The sequence below is a fragment of the Ctenocephalides felis genome, unplaced genomic scaffold (assembly GCF_003426905.1).
Source record: "Ctenocephalides felis isolate EL2017-DRISC unplaced genomic scaffold, ASM342690v1 CF-g0.4_SCAFFOLD_03571, whole genome shotgun sequence".
NCBI classification, from domain to species: Eukaryota; Metazoa; Arthropoda; class Insecta; order Siphonaptera; family Pulicidae; genus Ctenocephalides; species Ctenocephalides felis.
In genome coordinates this window covers 37,223,922-37,242,170 of record NW_020539725.1, presented here as the reverse complement: position 1 = coordinate 37,242,170, position 18,249 = coordinate 37,223,922, and the positions used below count along the sequence as shown (strand labels likewise).

Sequence of the window (18,249 nt, the reverse complement as noted above, 5' to 3'; positions counted from 1 at the left end):
TTTATAATTTTTTTAAATTATAATATTTTTTATAATTTATTCTAATCTCAAAATATAGTAGAAAGAAGCACAGTAAAAGTACGATGCAAAAAATCACAACAATTCCACATCGTAATAAAGTTATTATTTTACAGCTGTCTCCAAAACACCGTAAACCATGACGACATTAATTGTTGTTAGATAACAAACGTATTCGTGGTGCTAGGAACAGATAATATTTAAATATTATAATTTAATTATATACAAAAACTAAAATAAAAAATTCTCCAAGATGTTGATGACATTTCAAGTGCTAAAAGATCAGGCGAAGCACCTGAACAAAAGTATTTCAATCGATAATGCAGTATGCAAATTGCATTATCGTGTAACTTTTATGCTTTTGATGGCTTGCACGGTTCTGGTCACATCAAGACAATACATAGGAGAACATATTAAATGTATATTAGGACAAGGACCAGCGGTACCTCAACATGTTCTTGAGACTTTCTGCTTTTTCACCAGCACATACACAGCGGTAAGTCAATTAATAGTTATTTCACCGATAACACTTTAAAAAGATTATTTAATTCCAAGTCTAATATTTAAATAATTTTCTAATAATTTCCGAATAATAAATTATAAATGCTATTAAACTAAATAAAGTACTAAAACCATATACTATATGTGGTAAATCTCCTAACTTCGCCATTCGTGAAAAAATATTTATTAATTTATATAATTCCATGCAAGACATGATATGGAACTCTCAAATTGCATAGTCGTCAAGTTTCACAGCTTTTTACAGTAGAATAGTCTATCTTTTATATATTATTAATTTTAAAATTGTTTTGCTCTCCAAATGTGTAACCATCTGATTTTTCAACTATAATAAGATAAGAAGTTTGCATTTTTGAAAGTAGCCTTAAAGTAGCAATACTGCTCTATATAGCTTGATGCAATATTGATCAATTTATGTATTCTCACATGTTTCACAAATATAAATGATGAGGATACCTACTTAAACGAGACTAATAAAATGATATATCAATAAAAATAATTAACTAGTGGTGTGTATCGTGTCTTAAGTCAAATTGCTGGAACTTCCCGTACCATAACAAGATGTTCGAGGAATATTAAATGTTTTCACATAGATTATTATAAATAAATACTGTAATATTTATAAGAATTATATAAACTGAATTGAAAAGTTGAAAATATTTGTTTAAAGTATATTAGAACTTAAGTCAGAATTACAATTAAAATCTGAATTATTTTCGATATACAAAAAAATATTTTTTGAAAAAAAAATTGAAAAAAAAATTGAAACAATTTTTTTTCCTAAAAGCAATAATTTTGTTAAACGAAGCAGAAAGTTCTTTTAATCATTCAAATGGGACGCTTAGTTCTCTCAAAAACTGGACCTGCGTTTGCCAAAAACTAATCAGTACCTATCAATAGGAATCAAATGTTTTTTGAACCATTCAAATCGGTTGATACGTGCGCCCGAAAACGTGGACAAAAAATTGTATCCATACATGCATACATACACACACACATCCATTTTTTCTGAGGTATGCTAAAATGTTCAGAAACCTTGAAAACGTGAAGAAATGTAAAACTTTCAATTTCGATATTTTTGGACGATTACAATAACTTACCCTACGGGAAGTTAATAATGATTAATGTAATTTATGAAGTGTCAATAAACCGTTAATAGGGCCGATAAAGCTAATATTAAAAAAAGCAACTATTTTTTGAAGATCCACGCATACAGTGGGTGATAATAAGATTTTCTTGATGGTTAATCGTTTCTTTTCTATGGGCATTCTAAACATACTTTAAACATTTGTATTACAGAATTCACATTCACTTCTATAAAGTCACGTAATTTGTTTTGCTATTTCAAAATTGTTCATCCTGATAATGAGTATTGTGGTTACCTATTCAATTTGTCTTATGATTCACAAAATAGACAATAGAATTTTCAAAACTAGCAGAAGCATTTCTACATTATTGATAATAAATTCGATAACTATTGCTCAAATTCACAGAATTTTTTGATATCATTGTTTTTACGATGATAAAATAAAATATCGATCAAAAACTGATCAATAACACTATTTATGAGTCAAAAACGCAAATGTAGTCTCTCAACCGAAGTTAATAAACTAAAAATATGTGGCCCAGCAAGGGCTAACATTTGTTTTTTGAATATCTTACTTTGCTTGATTCTGAATCCTCAGGTTGAAACTCTCGCTTACATTATTATATCTCATTATAACTTTATTAATATTAACATATCCATGATTGAAGAAGCAAAATAATATTATTGATAAAAAAAATAATTCATCAATAAATAATTGATTTATTCCAATCATGAGAAAATAAACCGTTGCTAATAGAACTACTTAATTTTATAAAAAATGCAACTTCTTTTCCCTCAAAGTCAATGCCCCAAAATTTGTGACTCACCTGTCTGATCGTGCAAAGTCCAACAGGAAGCAGAACAAATTTTTGTGTATGTAACATTTTGTTCGAATTCCGCATACCCAGCATGGGAATCACGTTGAAAATTCTCGGAATGGACGGTTACCTGGAAAAAATGAAAGTGATGCAATAGGTATAAGATATGAACAAGGTAGAAAAAGGTGTCTTTATGAGCTGTGCTTGCCAATGTAGGGGAGTTCAATAAAAAAAAAAATATAGTTCCAACTAGTTATAATACAATAATTCTTGATTAGTGAACAACCAGGTGAACACTTGCGTTTAGAAGTATTGTAAATTCTGCAACTAAAGTGATAAAACTACTTCGATCGTCATAATGAAGGCGCATAATGCTAAAAGCTCTAAAGCCGTTCCGAAGATATGGGGCAAAAAATGCCAAAACCGGTAACTCAGTTTTTAAGAGAACGGAGCGTCCGATTTGAATAATTCAGAAAACATTTTACTTGTATTAACAAGATGAAGAACTGATCAAATTTTAATGAAGGCAGGTCTAGCGGTTTCGGAGATTTAGTAAAAATAGTAAAAATAAATGCTATCTGGTGGTCAAAAATGATCATTAGACATATGCACATCAAATTATTAGATATTTTATAGAGATTTTAGCAATAAGTATAAATTTTGTTTGCATTCCTATAGGTTCCGTACCAATGCTTATCCGTTAGACGGTGGCGCGGCGCTTACGCGCTTCGATATTTCGTCTCTATGCAGTTAAAGCAGTACGATTGCTTTGAAAAAAGTTCAGAATTTCCAAAATATTTCAAAATACACTTTTCTTCAAGAAGTCTTTTTTTTTCAAAAAAAAGTAAGTTTTTGTCAAAAATTTAGTTTCTAAAAAATCTAATTTTTCAAAATTCTAATTTTTTTTTTCAAAAATGTTAATCTTTTTAAAAAAAAATAATTTTTGGTTCCAGCAATTTGCCTTAAGACACGATGCCATGCGCCCCACTAGTTGATAAATTTTAAATTGTAGCGCAATTTTGGAATTGTTGATATTATTTTCTAAGCAATAATTTAATGATAAGTAAGACAAAAATATATTTCTGCTAATTAACTTAATAGTGATAAAATTTGCAGAGGAAATGCAATGAGTAATATAAAATACATGATTATGTACACGTACTTATCTGATGGTTTGTTAGAAAAAATGCACTCGGAAAATTGAATTAATCATTCATTTAATATTACGTCATTTCTATATTTATTGTGAGTAACAAAAAAATCTTTCATCGTTTTTTTGCAAAATGCAGACCTTTTCCATTCGACAGTATTGTGGTTGATCACTTCTGAAACACATGTAATAATAGTGCTTCTAGTTTTTATACTAAGAAAAAGGGTTATTTTTAGAATCACGTCTGTGAACAGATGTCACACATATTGTACAGTATTTCTATCATTTTATGAGGCAATGTGTCTCTGAAACTTATGACAGATAATTCAAAAACTTCATAAGATGTTCGGAAGAATGCCGAGAAACATCAAACTAATAAATAATATAAAAAAAATATGTTTATTGTTAGTTAATTTTATTCATATTATCAACTCAATTTTTCATAAACCTTTTGCTACCAAATGTCGCAACACAAAACAATCGTTTTGTTTAAACAATATGATTTTAAATCTGGTGCCAAATATAGGCATCTGTATCATCTTATCAAGTGGCAACCTACATTTGATCTGCCAATTTTGGCCATCTAATAGAAATTTTCTAAGAATTAGCGATGTACCAGGAACGTAATGTTTTATAATTGCAAATTGCACACGTGAATAGAAGAAGATTGATGCACATCTGTTGTTCTTTCGATGCAAACGAAGCAAAAACGTGCATCTCAAGTTCATCTTCATAGTTTATAGTCTGACCGACATGAATTAGATACACATATGGAGCATAATATGAAAATAATTATTACGTTTTAGGGGAGACTGGAGGTAATTGTTATAATAACGCATTTTGTAATACTTTTAATATGTTTTATCATCAAAAATTCTGAATTTAAGTTTATTTTTAGAATTTGTTTCCCGAATGGAGCAAACAGTTTCTAGGTATATAAATAGTAATAATTTAATAATTTAATAATAATTTAAATAATAAAATAATAATAAAAATTTAATAATTGAAAATAGTTTTGATTATGTCATAATCAGTGACACTCATAATCAGTATTTTAAATTTATATTATTATTTATGTATGATGAATGTTCAGAAAAAAGTGGCGTTAAAAATCTAAAAAGCCTTTCTGAGATATGTCGTTGACTTCCGAGATAAATTTAAAATTGCCAAAAATGATTATTCGTCTTAGTCACATTGTATTATTAAAAACTATTTCTAATGCATAGTTTTCATCAAAATTAACACTTACGGGACGGCACCCATTTCAAAACAATCTACTGTATCGGCTGTAAACTTGATTTCATTGTGTATGTTTTGCAATTTGTTTGATAAAAATTTGTGAACATTGAAGGACATACATTTATAATATTAATTTATTTTTGATCATTTATTTTTAATGCATAGCTGGTTAATTTTGACATGTTTTACAATAAAATGTTGTTCGCCGCTTCCTCCTAGTGCTTTTCTGTCAGAACAAACAATACAATCCCTTTTTCTTTCTCTCGCATTTAGAATATGACTCTGATTAGTCAGTATTTTTGTTCATTTTTGTGCTGCTATAATGGTTTGTTTTTTCTATTATATTGTCTAATAATTCATTTGTGAAATATAAAGTAAAATAATCTATTGGATGTCTTATATTGCTTGGTATTTGTAGTCTGGGTGTTTGTTGATGTATGTAAAACTCGCTTATTATATGAGAAGCGGCACATTTGCTAATGTCTTTCCAATCTTCATTTAATTTGTCGAGCTTCTTCTTTTTGTTGGTTGGATAATATCATCATCACATTCATCACTATCTTTGATGCGAATAGTAATTTCGTAAAATTTGTCTGTATGAATGTCTATTTGAAACTCATCTTCACTACTGCTTATTTCACAAAATTTACCAGTCGTTTTGCCATATTTAAAAGCGCTCGATCGTTTTAAATACTAAACAAGACTATATAGCAAAGAAAAATGCTAAAAATACAACTAAAATAACTTAAAATTATTTTCAAAATACAACACTGTTTATCACTGCTATATGTAATTTATTGAACTTTTCGATGCAAACTGAATCATTGTTTATAAAATAGCCTCACAGAGTATGTTTGACCACTCAGATGGACAGCCGTCCCCAAAGAATTAAAGAAAATGTGTTTACAATCAATAAAATATTTTATGATTGCGAGATAACGTCCAAAAAAATATCGTAATATGCGAGTTATCTCGTACTTGGGATTCAACGCATTAAATATTGGACGCAAACCGAAAATGTGTTATAAGTTTATCAATTATAAAAACTGACGAAGTTGTTTTTAAAATAAAGCGCTTATTTAATAATGACATATTACATAAGTATTACAATCAACCGATTTACTATTACAATTTACACCAGTTTCTCCTAAATATGATCCATAGTCCATATCCGGGGCCAGCCTGACGTCTGGCCAGTGACTCGTCTTTCTGAGATCGCTGACTCGTCACCTTCAATGCGAGAACAATCAAAGACGTTGCTATTATTATACTCGTATACATTACTTTTTGTTAGACATAGAGGTGCCTGAATCATTCAGATGTAGTGTTGCTACACAAATTCGACCTGAGGTCCTATCGTTTTCAATCAATGGGTTATCTCATCTATCTTGAACTGTATTAGGTAAATTTAACTGATTTTCTTTCAACCGATATGCTACTTCCTCTTGGTGATGGAAACTTAAATTTAAAATTAAATTCATTAAGTTAAGTATAAGTTCCTCACCATAAACAAAACTTCTCATCAAAAAGCACTAAGGGAGCGTCCATTAATCACGTGATCGATTTTTATGAATTTTTGGACTCCCCTCCCCCTTGGTGATATGTGGTGATATTCAAAACTGCCCTCTTCCACCATCAAACGTCACTGAATCTTTATTTGCACGGAAAAATTGTAATTTTTTTCATTTTTTTGAAAATGTTTGGATATTTCAAAAAACTCAGGTAAAAAATAACTACACGTGATATCTTACTATACCCCTCCTTTTCCCACGTGATATTTTGTGATTTTTTATAACCCCCGCCCCTAAAAACCTCACGTGATGAGGAAGAAAAAAATGAAAAAATTATTTCTTTTCTTAACAGCGATTAGAACCTTACGTCCTATAAGCTGTTGGGCTGAAACTTCTCACTTCGTATTTTTAGATGGTAATCCAACGGTTAATCCATCCCTGTTTCATGATTTAATTATTTAGAATTTATCTAATAGGGCTGGATTTTTTATTGGTGCAACAATGCCTAGTAAGGGCTATTTTTATTTAGAAACATATTGCTATCTATATTTCCAAGAGAACATCGTATTCAATGTTGCCTGACAACAGGCTGCTCGAAGTGGGTATCGAACCCGAGACCTCTGAATCAAGTACCGTCGCTCTTAACCGCTTACCTTTGAGCGAGCCCAAAACAAAAATTGAAAAATATTTTAATTAATTGAACATGAAACATAATCATCGATAGTTTTGCTTCAGAGTTTAAATTTTTCCTAGTTGCTTGAATTATCGACATTTAGTTATTCAACTTTACAAATAACTTTGTGATACTCTTTTTTAATATAAAATTTTGTATGTTTGATAATAAATAGATAAGAACAATATGCATAGACTAGTGTACTATAAAAATCATCCCTTATAAAAAATCAGGCACGAATTACTAATTTAATTGGAATTTAATTAATGATACAGAAATATGTGGTCTAAAACTTGACTAAAATAAAAAAATGGATTAATATTTTTTATGAAATGTGTCACCTTAAAAAATAATTGTTGTAAAATCGAGCAATAAGTTTATAACAATAAAAACACCACGAAGATTAAGTTAAAAAAATATATATTATATATCAAATCAAAATCAATATCAAATAAAGATCAAGAAGCAAGATAACAGAAGTTCGGGAAGTAAAATACATGGAATAAAGAAATGGGGATAGAGAATAGTGGTAATGGGATGAAGGGCAAGGAAATCATTTGTTGTGGTGGTTCTCACACCATGGACCTGCCTTCGGGCAGACTACCATTTATTATATTATATATACATATCGTTGCCATATCAGAGGTTCTCAAATTACGTCTGTTAATGGTGCATAACTTATACTATAAGATATTTATCTTACAAGTTTCTTCAATCGTATCCGATAAATCGAATAATCGCGAGTGAGTGTCCTGTTACAGCCGAAGCGGCGGCGGCGTCGTCGGTGGTTCGCGATTATGCGACACACGCACGTGCTACTGAAACCTGATTGCGGGCAATTTTACACCTGATCGAATTCGCACAATTCAGTTCGTAATACCTGTGGCTTTTTATAGCATTTTGATTCGATTTCACCGATATAAAGTAATAATTTCATATGCACGCAATTTTATGAAAATAAGCATATTTGTGTACATATCTCGTAAAAATCTTGAAGATTTTCTGAATCTTTAGTTTTGATTTCAATTTAAATTTAAAGTCGATTTGGAGGAACAGTTACAATTAATCTTGCAAAATGGGCAATGTTTCAGTTGATTTTTTACGCTTCTTAAATAAAAGTAATTGTTTAAATATTTTTTTTGTTATGGCAAAGATATGATATTTATTCATATTCACATATGTTATAAATCACTCTGAAGCATCTATGATAACAATCTCTAAAACTCCGATAAATAGATTTTGTTGTAGAAGATACAAATAATTTTATTACACTAGAATTTTGATAAAATGTACAATTTTTGATTAAGAAATATTATTTAAAAGTACTGATGGTAGTAAATGAACAAAATTGTATACCACAAGCTTGAGTTACAAATCTAATAAATCATTAAGCCCATTAAACACTTTGAAACTTTTATTGGAATATATATATTTTTTTATTATTATATTTTTAACAGCAATCAGAACCTTACGTCCTATGAGCTCTTGGGCTGAAACTTCTCCTTACTTCGTATTTTTTAGATGATAAACTAATAGTTAATCCATCCATATTTGATGATTTTTGTTATTAGAATTAATCTAATAGGGCTGACTTTTTATTGGTGCAGCAATGCCGGGCAAGGGCTATTTTCACTTGGAATTGCTATCTATATTTTCAAGTAAAAATCGTTGTCACTGCTGCCTGATATCAGGCTGCTCGAAGTTGGTATCGAACCCGAGACGTCTTAACCGCTCAGGTCCCGTCGCTCTTAACCGCTTACCTACGGGCGAGGCCATTGGAATATTTAAACAAATTCTTTACCAAGTGAAACAAATAAATATTATCTTATTATGTCTAATTAATATTTATTTAGTAATTCATTATGTGAAGTTCACAAGCAAATATTTTTATACAAAGTTCCATGTACTCAAAATTTTATAAAATTACTAACTAGTTCGAGTGACAAATCTAACAAATAAATAAAATATTTTATATTATAAATTATATTAAATTATATTAAATGTTAATAAAGTATTTATTAACATTTTTTTCGATATAACATCACATTAAATTAATATCGTAAATGATTTAATTTTTTAGGGCTCATTCATAAATTTTCATGTAAAAATAGGTTTGAGAAAACAAACCTAGACACATGAGTAGATTCAAGAAAGTGCACATAAGATTTTTTTGAAAATGAGTATTTCAAAGATTTTCCTACGCATTTACGTTTACACATCTTACAGCTTTGAAATTTTCGATTCACAAATATCATATTTATGAAAAAAATTTGAGGACCTAAATTTAAATAATTTTAATATACAAGTTTGTATCTGTATCTGTATCTGTATTTTTTGACCGGTAATATATGGGAGAATCGAAAAGTACATAAATTTGCACCTGTAAAACGAAATTTAAGTTATTTTAGAAAATAATTCTGGGGCCATTAGGAATAATATTTGGGCTCATCCCATAAATAAGATTTGAGCAAATACCTATTGGTGTAAACAGCTCAGCTTGGATTTATACTTGGATTATTTGGCAATGACATAGAATTTAGAATGTTGAGTTAAAATTAAATAGAATTTGAATTGTTGATTTGATATTGCATAGAAATAGAAGTAGGAATTATAATTTAAAAATAGTTGATTTGAAGATAAATAGAAATAAAATTGTTGAGTGGAATTTGAATAGATTAGAATTGAAAAAGATCAGATTTAGAAGAAAAGTAAAATTAAGAAATTAGTTGTAAAGCGCAAAGAAAAAAATTGATAGAATAGGATATACGTAGTGATTTCAATTAATTAAGTGTATTTCCAAGAACAAATAGAAGACAATTAGAATAAAAATATAATTTTTCTAGAATAATCCTCTAACAGCAAATATTAAGCATAATATTGCATTAAATCTTGATAATCCGTGTACAAAATAAAAATTCCAAAAAGGAAAATTTTAAACAAATACAGAAAATACATTAAATTAAATTAGTTGCCTCCTGTGAGGATTGAACTCACGACCCCTGGTTTACAAGACCAGTGCTCTGCCACTGAGCTAAAGAGGCCCACGGCAAACGCGCGCTCAATGCACATCACTACGGGCTCCGTACACATATACCTATATGTGTTCATATGTAGAATTCGATACTATTAATAGATCGCTATCAAACCACTACATTAATATCGCTTCAAATTGTTTACTAAATGCTTAATTTATTGGTTGATGCGAATATGACAGAAACGATAGATAGTTTAATTGTTTGTTATTCACTGTATTAATTGTTCCAATTAAATTGTACAAAAGACGAAAGCAGCAGATGTAAACAATTCAATATCGCCAATTGGAGTTTAACTTCTAACGTTCCCATAAATAAACAACCACTTTCCAAAATTTCAAACTTAAACTATTATACACGTGGGGCTTAAGAGCGAGAGGGTTTTGACAAAATATCACGAAATATCACTTGAGAAACGGAGTTTTTTTAACTTCCCGTAGGGTAAGTTATTGTAATGGGCCAAAAATCGGAATTGAAAATTTTTACATTTCTCGACGTTTTGAAGGTTTCTGAACATTTTGGCATACTTCAGAAAAAATGGATGTGTGTGTGTGTGTGTGTGTGTATGTGTGTGTGTGTGTGTGTGTATGTGTGTGTGTGTGTGTATGTATGTATGGATACAAATTTTCGCCCACGTTTTCGGGCGCACGGATCAACCGATTTAAATGATTCAAAAAACTTTCGATTCCTATTGATAGGGAAAAGAGCTGATTAGTTTTTGGCAAAGACAGGTCCAACCGTTTCGGAGATACGGAGCAAAGAGTGCAGAAAATAGAAATCGAATTTTTGAGAGGACGGAGTATCCGATTTGAATGATCTAAAAAACATTCAATTAGTAATGATTGGGAGAAGTGTTTGTTAGTTTTTGGCAAAGGCAGGCCCAGCCATTTTGAAGATACGGAGCTAAATATGTAAAAAATAGCAGTTTTTGAGAGAACTAAGCGTCCGATTTAAATGATTCAAAGAACTTTCTGCTTGTCTTAACAAAATAATTGATTTTGGGAAAAAAAATTTTTGTTCATTTTTTTTTTTTTTTTTGTTTTTTTTTATAGATTTTGTGTATATCGAAAATATTTCAGATTTTATTTTTAATTCTGACTATAGTTCTAATATACTTTACAAATAATTTTAACTCTGCAATTCAGTTTATATAATTCTTATAAATATTAGACAATGTTACAATATTTATAATAATCTATTTGAAAACATTCAGTATTTCTCGAACATTTCGTTACGGTACGGGAAGTTCCAGCAATTTGCCTTAAGGCACGATGCCATAATTGCCTCAAGACAGAATTCCACTTACAGCTAGTTTTTTTTTTGTTTATTTATCATAGCAATCTATACAATGTACATTAGGCTAAAATTTTTGACAATTATGGAAAATGGCGTGAGAAGGATAACTACCCAATGATAGCTCCTTCTAATTACAATGTCTTAATTATTAATTATAAAATATTCGAGAAACGGAGGTGGTCTAGTATGATATCATGTGTATCTATTATTTACATGAGTAAAAAAATATAAAGTTTTTCTAAAATTTTACTATTTTTTCCGGAAAAATATACGCGATGTTCAATGGGGGAAAGAGGGTAATTTTAATTAAGAAGAGAAAGAGTCCAAAATTCCTTAAAAATCGATCACGTGATTAATGGACGCCTCCTTAGAAGATCAACATAGTAAATAAAACCTAATAATTAAGAAATTTGTTACGCTTATTGGATAACTATATGCTGTCTTTGATTTAAATGTCGTAAAAGTTATGTCTGAATTGTCTTTTTACATTTAAAAATATATATTTTTTTATTTCAAATAATATTTTTTTTAATAATTGGATGTTTCAATGTTCTATAAAAAAGAATATATCAGTTTCAAATTAAAAATTTAATATTGACAAATAATTACCATCGATATAAAATAATAAAATTGATGAAAAGTTTAATTATATTTACGGTAAATGTTTAAATTATTAAAAAAAAGTCAACGATACGTGGTGTTCCCAAGCGGTCTCCCATCTAAGTACTACCCACGCCCGATGTTGCTTGACTTCGGTGATCGGACGAGAACCGGTGTATTCAACATGGTATGATCGTTGACGACTAAACATGATCTTGTCTTGAATATAAGGTATCACGAACACCATTTTATTTGATGGAACAATTACAAAAATTATATTTTAATTAACAGTTTAATAATTTATGCAGTTAAATGTTTATTACTAATACTATTCTTTGATTCAATAAAAATATAACGAACCACACATTGAAGCGAAGCATTTATTCAAAAATGAATGGCACTAAACAAATATTTTTATTAAATATTAAATGCATTTTTACAATTCATTATTACTTTAGAAAGTTTTGATTCATGTCATTATGGTGTACGTCCATAATTGGTGAAGACTTTCTTAGACAAACCATATTATATCAAATAATTTACTCAAATATTACGTCACCACATTTTATCAAATTTCTACTTGGGGTCTATGAATCAAGTGAGGCTTAAAATGGGGGGACGTGTTTAACAAAAAAAAAATTCGATATATCACAAGAGAGAGAGAGGGGGGTTCAAGAAAATATCACGTGTAAATATTTCATACCTAAATTTACATGTTATAATTGACAACAAAATTCTAAAATTTGTCATTAAATTTATGATTTCTTTACCACGTTTCACCAAGTATCACCAAGGGTAAAGAAAAATTCAAAAATCCTTAAAAATCGATCCCACGATTAATGAAGGCCCCCTTAATAATAGTAAAACATCTTCAGCAAAGATTCAGAAGTAGTCTTTAAAATTGTATATTCAATATCTATTTGCGAGTAATTAACAATTTCCTTTATTTATTTACCAGGTCAAACACTTGAATCAAAGTATGATAAATTCTGGCCACATACCTCATCCTGGTATTGGTCCATCCCGCGAATGATGAGGAAATTATTCGACATGCGTATTACCAGTGGGTGCCTTTCGTGCTGTTTCTGCAAGCCCTGATGTTCTATTTACCTCATTACGTCTGGAAACAAGCAGAAGGTAATATTAATTTTTCAAATATTAACCTAGATAAGAATAAAGAAAAACACTTAATCACAATCTGTTCATACCGATATGTCACTATCACTATTTTGCTTGCACTTTAATGCAAGAACTAATGTTTGCAGTAAGGTAATAACCGATACTGTTTGTTGTGGAAACATGACCAGTAATAAAAATCCTGATATTTATTATGTTAACGATACATTTATAATTTAAAAATATCTCCAAATGGATTAATCTCCAAAACGAACGCTCGATTTTTACTGATCGAGAAAAATATTATAAGTGTTTGACAGCTATCAAAATATATAAGTTTTAAAAACAAGCCTAAAGAGGCCTCTTACATTAATTGCCATCGATTACAATATCAAGTACTACTGAAAATCGCACTTCTGTTATATTAATTTGTTATCTAACACTTATCACATAAACGGACCGATTAAAAAAGAGTGAAGTGTCAGTGTTTTGTGAAAATAAGTATTAAGTCCGGAATTGATTCTAAATCTTGCCTTTTTAAAGGCACCGGGCTTAATACTTACAAGTTGGATATATATTATTATATCTGTCAAAATTTTAAAGGTGAACGTGCTTTGCATACTTTTCTTCCCAAACCCCGGATTGGGGTTGCTAATGGGGAGGAAGTAAGCACCCATTAGCAAGTGTTTTTCTTTTCAAAATTGTGAAGTCTTTTTATATCAATCTTAATAATTTTAAAATCAGTGCGCAAAACTCTTCAGGAAACAGAATAATTCCCGGCAGAGGCCTGGGAAAAATTCAAGATGTCGAACATAAATCAGAAGATGGACGTGCAGACAAGTACTGCACTAAAAAATAAATATGATGCGCTCACGGACCGTACAGATATGGATACTGATAGAGGAGAGTGAGGACTACAGGAAAGTAACACGCCGAAAGAGGGCGAAAAAGAACAAGAGCCTGAGAAAACCATTACTAGGTCGGAACCATCTACCTCAGGCGTCCAAACCGTGACACCCAAGAACACCACCATGAAAGAGGCAAAAATCCCACCGATTATCATAAAAGGCAAATAGATTTAAAAGCAATTAAATATTTAAGAGAAACATCTAAAATTAATTTTAAATATCAATACCTTCATAATAACCTACACAAAAATTTTCACTGACACCGCTATAGAACACGAAAAATCAAAGACATGTTAAGGGACTGCAATATCAATTTTATACCTACACAATCAAAGAGGAAATGCCGAAGAAAATAACCATAACGGTCTACATCCATCAATACAGAGGCGGAGGTTCTTGAAGATCTCCTGTCAAAAGGGATTAAAGCCAGGCAAGTAGTGCAGATAAAGAGGAAAACCTCAGATGGTGGTCAACACAAATTACCTATATACATTGTTCTCCTCGATAAAGACCAGAATATGTCGGAGCTAAAAACGAATTACGAATATTGGGGGACATATCTTCTCCTGGGAGGCCTATAGGCCGCAGAATAGAGCGCTGCAGTGCCACAAATGTTTGAACTTTGGTCACACATCGTACACCTGTGACCTAAAGTACAGGTGTATAAAGTGCCTCAATGTGCACGCACCAGCGTGCCAAAAACTACCACATGAGGCACCGATGTGTGTCAATTGCAAAAGCGAACACCCGGCAAATTATTCCAAATGCAGCGCTCTTATTAATTACAAAGAAAAGAAGAAAGCGACGCTCTCAGGAGAAGACAAGCGTATAGGCCAGCACCAACACCAGTGCCACTGACGAGGAGCTTCTCGTCAGCTGTAAACTCCACCAACAATGGTCCTAACGTCCGATCTGAATATCCTCAACTCCCTATCCCATCGTCACCATACAGATCAATGGTCCAGTCCTCACGAACAATGGTCCAGCTGCATCATCACAGATCCGGCCTGCACTATCGCAACCACCAACACGGCCTGCCTGCAGCCAACCCGATCCAGACCTCAACACTCCGGAAGGACTCTTTACTGCTATGGGCGAGATCAGGAAGCTATTTACGGATCCCCAGGTAAAGCAAATTTCAGTGAGCTATACAAACTGACAAAAACACTTAACACAAAATGACTTATAACGACAAATACACAACAATTTTGAACTTTCTTACTTCATCACCATAAACCAATCGCAAGACTTACAAATAATGCATTTCAATTCAAATGGACTTAAAAACAACGTTGACGAACTGAGACAGACGATAACAAAATACGATCTGGACATAGTACTGATTAACGAGACACACCTAAAACCTACGGACAGACTCTATATCAACAATTACAAAGTTTACAGAAACGACAGACAGACCGACGCACGCGGATGGGGCGGCACTGCGATTTTGATTAAGTCTAACATCAGACACGAGCAAGTGCCAACCTGACAGCGGGCGGTTCTGAAATAACAGCTATTAATGTATACAAGAGAGGTCAAAAAGTAACCATAATATCGATTTACATCCCGGCAAGCAGACTAGAACATACGGACTTACAAAGACTACTGGACTCGAATAGATTTGTTCTTATGGCAGGAGACTTTAACGCACAACACACAACTTGGAACTGTAACTTCAACAACGCAAACGGAAACAGACTTTACGAATACCTGACCGAATACAACACCACAGACGCACAACTACACTTTCTGACACGCCGACCAGATACGCCACCGTACAGACGCACCATCACAGTACGATCGATTTGGCATTGACAAAAAATCTACACGTAACATCCGAACCATAACAAGAACACTTTTCAACTCTGACCATAATCCAGTTTTCATGACCATTTCAGACAGACTAGACGTCGACCAGACCCCCACACGCAAATTTTTAGATTACACCAGAGCCAACTGGCCAATTTCAGAGACATCATCACAGACAACACACGACACACTATGCCAATCGATACCAACACTGACATTGAGGAGGCTGTAACACACCTTACATGACAATCACAGACGCCGTACAACAGACTATACCGACACTAGACTCAAGAACAACACCAGCCAACGACTTGCCAGAACACATTTTATTGAAAAACAACTTAAAAATCATATAAAGAAACTGTGGCAACGTACCGGTGACAGACTACTCAAGGAACATGTGAACAGACTGACAAAAATTATTTCCAATGAAATACGTGATCACCGAAACAACACTTGGACAAAAAGACTCGAGAACATAAATACTGACCCACACAAAATTTGGCAGACAGCAAAAAGACTGACGCAAAAACCAACATCCATACCTCCACTCAAATTAACTGACAACAATTACGCAACGACACCAGCAGACAAGGCGGAAATATTGGCAAAAAACTTTGAAAACATACATAAACAAAATGCCAATATGTCAAACGCAGACCTGAAACAAGACGTACACGAGACAATTCAAAACTTCACTGACCTCCACAGGGACAAAGACTTACGAATAGACCCTGCCACAGTTTCTGAAATAAAGACAATAGTTAAAAAATTACCGAACAGAAAAGCACCGGGACCGGACGGACTACAAAACATAATACTTAAACAACTGCCGACGAACGCCTACATTTTACTTACCCGGATAATAAATAGAATAATGACAAAAGGCTGCTTTCCCGCTTCTTGGAAAACCTCCACCATATTTCCAATAGTGAAGCCAGGGAAACAGCCAGACATACCACAGAACTACAGACCGATCAGCCTCCTCAACACAATGAGTAAGGTAGCCGAAAAGGTACTACTCAAAAGACTTAACAAACACATAAGACACAACAAAATCATACCTGACACACAATACGGCTTCAAAGAACGACACTCCACACTACACCCACTGACAAAACTCATAGAAAATACTGTTCTCAATTTTAACAGACGAAACCATACCGGATTGGTGTTGCTTGATTTCGAGAAGGCGTTTGACACCATCTGGATGGACGGACTTATACATAAACTCATACAACTGAATTTCCACCATACATTACAAGAACATTACACTCATACCTCTCAGACCGTAACTTTACCGTACAAGTAGACAACGGACTTTCGACGGTTAAACAAGTGACGGCGGGAGTACCGCAGGGCTCGATCCTGGGACCGTCACTGTTTAACGTCTACATTCACGACATACCCACTGACGCCGACACCACCTTACTGACGTTTGCTGACGACACTGCCATATACAAATCATCACGATCACCGACGCTACTGACTACAAAGATACAGACACACATAGACAAGCTGACGAAATATACTGACAAATGGCAGATCAAGATAAATCCGCAAAAGACGGAGGCAATTTTATTTACTAAGAGCCGAAATGCCATGACTAGACTGACTGACTTAGACAAAATTAAAGTATTAAACTGTGAAGTTGAGTGGTCCAAAGATGTCAAATATCTGGTGTGACCCTGGACCATAGACTCAGCTTCACAAAACATATTAATACGAAAATTGGACAGGCTTACGGGATGTTAAATCTACTGAGACTCTCTTGAACCACAACGGCCCGCTAAGCGTGAAGAACAAGCGAACACTTTACTTGACACTGATAAGACCGATACTGACATACGGCGCTCCGGCATGGAACGCGACGACTAAGTTAACTTACGGAAACTACAGACATTACAAAATAAGACACTACGACTTGTACTCAACAAAATAAGGACCCACTGACTAGACATTACTACTCTTCAAAATACATACACAAACAGACTGACGTACCGACAATACTCGACTACATAAAAAAGCTCACTGAGAATTTTATCTAAAATGTGGGGATCATCCTAATATGAACATCGCGGGCCTCGGCCAATACACAAGAGATGATATTTGGTATGGCAATCACGCCATGCCAAAATATATACTGATCGACCCATAGCGGCAATTGAAACTTGGCTCGACGCAAATATTCTCCCTCAAAGTGAATAAATCTTTTTTTGTTTTTCTCCTTTTTGAGTTATTATGTGTTATTATAAATAGTGCTAAGTGATTTTTTTGGGGAATAAATTTTCTTTCCTCTTTTTTGTCACAGAATTATGTCACAACTTGTATATCTGAAATACTTATTATTGTATTGATAGAACAAATATGAAGGATGAAATACCTACGGGTAAAAATCCAAAATGAGAAATGCTATGTACACATATATATCTACTGAAAATATTTATTTATTATTATTATTATTATTAAC

The 18,249-nt window shown here is 32.5% G+C and overlaps 1 protein-coding gene and 2 non-coding genes across 3 annotated transcripts; 1 reads left to right on the top strand and 2 right to left on the bottom strand.

Moving 5' to 3' along the window:
- The first annotated feature begins 271 nt into the window (after window positions 1-271).
- Window positions 272-12,976, top strand: LOC113385995 (innexin inx7-like). The gene is made up of 2 exons (XM_026623811.1): window positions 272-514; window positions 12,902-12,976. The coding sequence occupies exons 1-2, from the start codon at window positions 272-274 to the stop codon at window positions 12,974-12,976; spliced, it is 318 nt and encodes a 105-aa protein (XP_026479596.1).
- On the bottom strand, window positions 9,985-10,056 carry Trnat-ugu. Its single transcript has one exon. It is a non-coding gene; the product is annotated as a tRNA-Thr (tRNA).
- LOC113387154 lies at window positions 12,026-12,144 on the bottom strand. Its single transcript, XR_003368108.1, has one exon. It is a non-coding gene; the product is annotated as a 5S ribosomal RNA (ribosomal RNA).
- Window positions 12,977-18,249: the final 5,273 nt, after the last annotated feature.

Coding starts and splice junctions, on each gene's coding strand:
- LOC113385995 (XM_026623811.1), top strand. CDS start 272: ATGTTGATGACATTTCAAGTGCTAAAAGATCAGGCGAAGCACCTGAAC. Junction 515..12,901: donor TCACCAGCACATACACAGCG/GTAAGTCAATTA, acceptor TTTATTTACCAG/GTCAAACACTTGAATCAAAG.